Source organism: Pseudomyrmex gracilis, unplaced genomic scaffold, assembly GCF_002006095.1.
Source record: "Pseudomyrmex gracilis isolate BER0280 unplaced genomic scaffold, ASM200609v1 scaffold_0, whole genome shotgun sequence".
Lineage (NCBI taxonomy): Eukaryota > Metazoa > Arthropoda > Insecta > Hymenoptera > Formicidae > Pseudomyrmex > Pseudomyrmex gracilis.
Genome location: NW_018020584.1, coordinates 4,085,412 through 4,090,898, shown reverse-complemented (window position 1 = coordinate 4,090,898; position 5,487 = coordinate 4,085,412). Strand labels below are relative to the sequence as shown.

The 5,487-nt window shown below is 35.2% G+C and overlaps 1 protein-coding gene across 1 annotated transcript; it reads right to left on the bottom strand.

The window, feature by feature from the left end:
* Positions 1–2,249: 2,249 nt before the first annotated feature.
* LOC109855379 (N6-adenosine-methyltransferase subunit METTL3) lies at positions 2,250–4,792 on the bottom strand. Its single transcript, XM_020429626.1, has 4 exons — positions 4,562–4,792; positions 4,276–4,471; positions 3,680–4,183; positions 2,250–3,524 (listed from the first exon to the last, which is right to left on the bottom strand). The coding sequence occupies exons 1-4, from the start codon at positions 4,707–4,709 to the stop codon at positions 2,735–2,737; spliced, it is 1,638 nt and encodes a 545-aa protein (XP_020285215.1). The 5' UTR covers positions 4,710–4,792; the 3' UTR covers positions 2,250–2,734.
* Between the last annotated feature and the right edge of the window lie 695 nt (positions 4,793–5,487).

The following is a 5,487-nucleotide window of genomic DNA, read 5'->3' as shown; positions in this document are numbered from 1 at the left end:
GAGCGCTCACGCACACTAGGTGCGCCTGGCTAAAGATCGGCGCTGATTAGCCTGATTTACTCAATAATTATTCCTTTATTATATGTAATAGAAAAACATGATTCAGGACTTTTCGACTCAGTTTTACTCCTTCTATCTGCCTACAAGAGATATGTTATCAATTATCGGACACTCTGTATATATTAATATCTATTTTTATATTTTTTTAGAAGTGTAAATTTTTACACTTGATATATCAAATTGAAATTTTAATTCATAAATTTATATAGAATGCTATATACTTGCTTGCATCACATATATGAGAATATCCATTTTCCCTTCCCAACTAATTTAGACATATTGCAAAAAAACATCTCGGCCAGGAATCGAACCTGGGTTTTCTCGCTTTTCATGCGATTGCCTTTCCAATTCGGCCACCGAGTTTTTTTTCGCAATTTAATTTCTAAATTAGTTGGGAAGGGAAAATGGATATTTTCGTGATGCAATAAGTAATTTACAAATTGAAATTTTAATTTAAACAATCAAGTGTAGAAAATTTACACTTCTAAAAAAATATATAAATATGTATTTGTATATATATTTATTCTACACAACATCGAGCGCATTTTGACTCGAATCGTATCACTTGGTAAGTTTTTTGGTTATGTTTTAATTAAATATTTTTATCTTTGCATGTAACATGTTTGTAACTGTATCACTCAAAGGAAAAAAGCATAATTAATAAGACAATTTATTGATTAATTTAATGTTACAAAACAAAAAAATGAATCATAAGCACATAAGGTATGCCTTAATCTAGCCTGATTTGGCGCAAATCCGGCATTCCTTAGTAGGGCTTGCGTGCGCGTTCCCTGCTCAGGCACAAATCGAGCTTTCCATACTAGGTGAAATTCAGGCATTCCTTAGTAGGGCACAAGTCAGGCGTTCCTTAGTAGGACGTACCTGCACGTTCCCTGATCAGGTGCAAGTCGGACTTTCCTTAATAGGGCAAAATTCAGGCATTCCTTAGTAGAGCACAAGTTAGGCGTTCCTTAATAGGGCGTACCTGTGCGTTCCCTGAGCAGGCGCAAGTCGGGCATATCTTACTAGGGTATGCCTGAGTTTTCTCTGATCAGGCCAGCATCAGGAATTCCTAAATAGGACATACCGGAATGCTCCCTGATCAGGGCCATATAATACGTTAGATTTGCCGGATCCAATTTCTACTCGGGTTGCTTTTTGTTCCAACAACAAAAACATTACCAAAATCTAATTGAGATTTTTTTTTTACAAATTCTTTGTTTCTTTTATTACTAGTGTTTTATATATCGACCTCACAAAAATTTTTATGCATTAATATTTCTGATTAATTTTTTTTTCATTTTTGATTCGAACGAAATATAATATTTGAGTTTCATTGTTATTAATTCGAAGCATATTATAATGTATGATAATATACATAGATGCACCGTTTGAACATTTTTTTATTGTTTATTTGGCTCGCCTATATATATTTTACATGCATAGATACGTAAAAAGTTTTGTCTTTGACGAAAGATGTGCTTTCGGAATAAATAATGACATCACTTAGATAAATCAAACAGTATGATTGATCGATTTGCAAAATTGATGTCATTAATCGCTCCGAAGGCAATTCAATCCGTATTTTGTACCGATCAAAAATATGTACGCTACAAAAGTAAATTGGGCTACATTCCGATATTTAAGAAATGCAACTAATGAAAATTTATAGTCTACATTACATGTATTATAAAGTGTTAGCACTGGCAGTAAATATGCGGAATGTAGCTTTAGTTTATACCTAAGAAAATATATTTTTTCCAAAAAAGTTAGTACAAAACACAGTACCAACTGTACGAGTATCATGAAAAAAATTTGCTATAATGAGGTGCACTTATGCGGGTAAGCCTTAAATGAACACGTTGTGCATTTGCACACGACCAATAGCTAGATTCTAGGGATTTTTCGGGCACGCTTTTGTGATTGGTTATCGGAAAAAAGTAGAATTTTGATTGGTTGGAAATTTTCGTATTTTTAAATCAAAATAAAAATGTATTGCAAAAAATTTGTTACTGCTAAATCAAATTTACTTCGAAAAATTTCAGACATGTATGAATCCCGCTTTTTCAAGGTATAGAAAGCAATCCGAACATTGATACAATTACTATTTTATAGAAAATACACAATTATGTATATGTTTATACATGTGTAAATATAAACATATCTTATATAAAAAAAGAGATCTTGAGATATATAAATATATATAATAGTATGATAAAAAACATTTTTTCTTAAAAATTTGTTTGAAATACTATAAATTAAATCATTCTTTCGTCAATTTATTAAATTAAATTTAAATCAATTTAAAGCTCCTCGATACTTTAGCGACTACTTTGGATTGATACATCAGAAGCAAGAAAAATACGCAGAAGTTCGTGTACTTAATGTAAAAATAAAAGAGTATTTCTATATAAACACACGTGAAATCCATAGAGCACATACACACACGCACCTAAAATATAATGACAACTCTTCTTTCGATTCAATCACAAAACTCAGACCGCACAATAGGATAAGAAACATGTATTTTTCACAGATCACAGAACCACTTTGACAGATGCCGAATTATGATCTTGAGTTTGCAGTTCTTAATTTTTTTATATCTCGCTTTTTCTGTCGACAAACGACAAATCGAATTTAACGCTCAAATATCGAGAAGTTTTAAACAACTATCTTACGGTTTGGTCGGCTTCATCGAGTTTCCGTCAGGATAACGTTTCTTGAAGGCTTTGATCAGCTGTGGATCAATCAGATGAACACCTTCTACTTGATTGCCCAGCGTAATCCAATTTGGTTGCACATTATGCGGCCTACCGAATAGTTCAATTTTTCTAGTTCCGGGGCTCATACGCTCAATAATACCATAAATTTCATCAGGTTTATGGCTGGTAGCACGTACTTCAGCAACGATCACGTCGCTATCTAATCCGCGATTGATACGAGGATTACCTTTCATCCCAACAAGACAGTGTTCTTTACCATGATTCAACCAATGGCCTGTCCTACCAGTTCGTATTATCCTTTGCAGCTGATTAGTCTTTACCCAGATGATTTCGTCAACTCTTTCATAGCCCCATAACTGCAGACACTCTCTTCCGAGCTCCATAGCTCTACCGGTCACCCATAAAAACAAAAGTCCTTCGTCCTGAAGCGCCGGAATACCCAACTGCCTCATTTCGTCATCAGACATTGTACCATAAGGTAGTTCCATGTGAATATCCCAAGGAGGATCAGCCATAATCACAGCAAATTTACCGAGGACAGTCATGTCAAGATAGCGCAAATCACATTGGATCCACTGTGGTGGGTACAAGGTCAACTCACTGCCTACATTGCTGCTAGTAGGAGTGCCATTCTTGCTATCTAGATTCACCGTTTTGTTAGATGTGGCATTGCTTGGGCTATCAGAATCATTAGTTTCCTTTGGTTGAGCTGTAGGACCGTCTACTTCGTAATGGACATATCTGTAAGAGAAAAAAATCATGACAAAAACATATCTAATTCTAAACATTCTTTGTATACATATATAAAATAAAATTACATATATTATCAACGTAATGGCATAATATATACTCCAACAAAAAATAGTAGACTTGATATTATATTTTTACATTCTTACTTGCACGTGTCCATGTGAAAGCACGTATTGAGGAAACTGCAATCACCTAACGATTCATCCGTGTGACTCTGTATGATCTTCTTAAAATGCAGCTTTTTACATTTTTCTGCAAATCCTGGACTACCGTTCAATTTCATACAATCTATTTTTGTACCATGTGGACAGAATTCCATAACTTGAGTGCCTCCCTGAGAGCGAAATCGTTCTGCCAGTGATTTCTCCTTGGAAGTCTGCTTGGACAACAGATCTAAAATCTGCTCTCCCACCTTTTTGTTCTCTTTTTCTCTGATGGTTGGCATTGATATTAAGAACATAATGTCCTCTGTATTCTTTTTATCTACTTTTGCTTGCTTTTCCAAAGGAACATAATCATTTAATTCAGCTACCGACATTTCTATACTCTCAGCATTTTCAATATCATCAGATTGAAACTGACATGATTGGGATTCTGAGACAGACAAGACTGTATATCCAAATACTCCATTCTCCGTTACTTCTTTGATCCTAAAAATATAACAATTTCAATTTTTTGTATTCTCATATTAAGAGTAGTTTGTTGAAACAAAAACAAATTCATATCATAAAAGCACACTAACTTAACTATATCCTGCGCAGCCAACTTTTCCAGGATCTTGTGTATATCAGAAGATGATACATCAGCATTGAGATTTTTTCGCAACTGATCTATCAAGTCAGCAGATGTTATTGGTAGACTGGGTAGTGATTCATGCAGAATGCAGAGTACATCTCTTTCATATTCACTGTGGTCAGAGCGTGATGATGCATTAGAGTCTGCACAAAAGATAGAAATTTGTAATTAGTATTAAAAATCTATTTCTTTATATGTTTGTGCTCACATATAATCGTAACAGTGTTGAGTACCAGAATATGCAGATTCCGTCGTCAAGGTGGACGAAGCTGGTGTAGACGAGAGCAATTCATGTCTCTCACGTTTTCTCTTCTGTAATTTCTCGCGATAACTATTCCTCTTTATTTTAATCGCTTGTATTTCCTCAAAAGCATCCGACATGACTTATGTTTTTTGCATAAAAACATAATTTATATAATAAGTCATATGTATTTATACATAGATTGTTTGCAGAAAAAAACCTGTTTATTTATATTTGTCCAACTTATTTTTTTTATCAACTGATTTATTACAATTTATGACTCCTGTAGACTGTAAAAATTAAAAATTTGCAGAATAGGCGCGGGGGTTTAAGAGTAAGAGGTATGGCTTTCCCCTCAGCGCCAACGAACGCTGTACTAACTGTCTCAACCACTTGTCTGCGTTGTCGATAATGTCATCGCTCTTTCTTCCTATCTCCTTTCGTTATAATAATCGAAGAGAAAACTGAGAGAGTGATCACGATCGGTGGTTTAGCTGTTATCACTTTTCCACCTGTTCGTGAACTCCAGTATCCACGATAGTGCACCGGCATTAAGCCCGTTCTACATTGATCGCAAGCGCAAACGCAAGGTATAGATCTCGTAGAATTGACCAATCACGCTGATCAATTGGCTGATTTGATCAATACAATTAGTCAATTCTACCAGACCTGTTCCTTGGGTTTGCGCTTGCGATCAATGTAGAACAGCCTTTATTCAGTGAGTTGATTTGTAATTAATACGCGCAAAACGTGGCGCTAACATCGCGCCGTACACTTCTCTGTGTATACAGAGAGAAACCTGAGAGCGGCCATCCTAATGTAATTTTTTACGACGGTTTCAGCCGCTGGTTTTAGCCGTATTTCCACAAAAGTGGAACTCAAAGGCCGTTCTACATTAAACGCAAGTAGCAGATCTCG

Coding starts and splice junctions, on each gene's coding strand:
- LOC109855379 (XM_020429626.1), bottom strand. CDS start 4,709: ATGTCGGATGCTTTTGAGGAAATACAAGCGATTAAAATAAAGAGGAAT. Junction 4,472..4,561: donor GACGGAATCTGCATATTCTG/GTACTCAACACT, acceptor TCTTTTGTGCAG/ACTCTAATGCATCATCACGC. Junction 3,525..3,679: donor TTTCACATGGACACGTGCAA/GTAAGAATGTAA, acceptor TTTCTCTTACAG/ATATGTCCATTACGAAGTAG.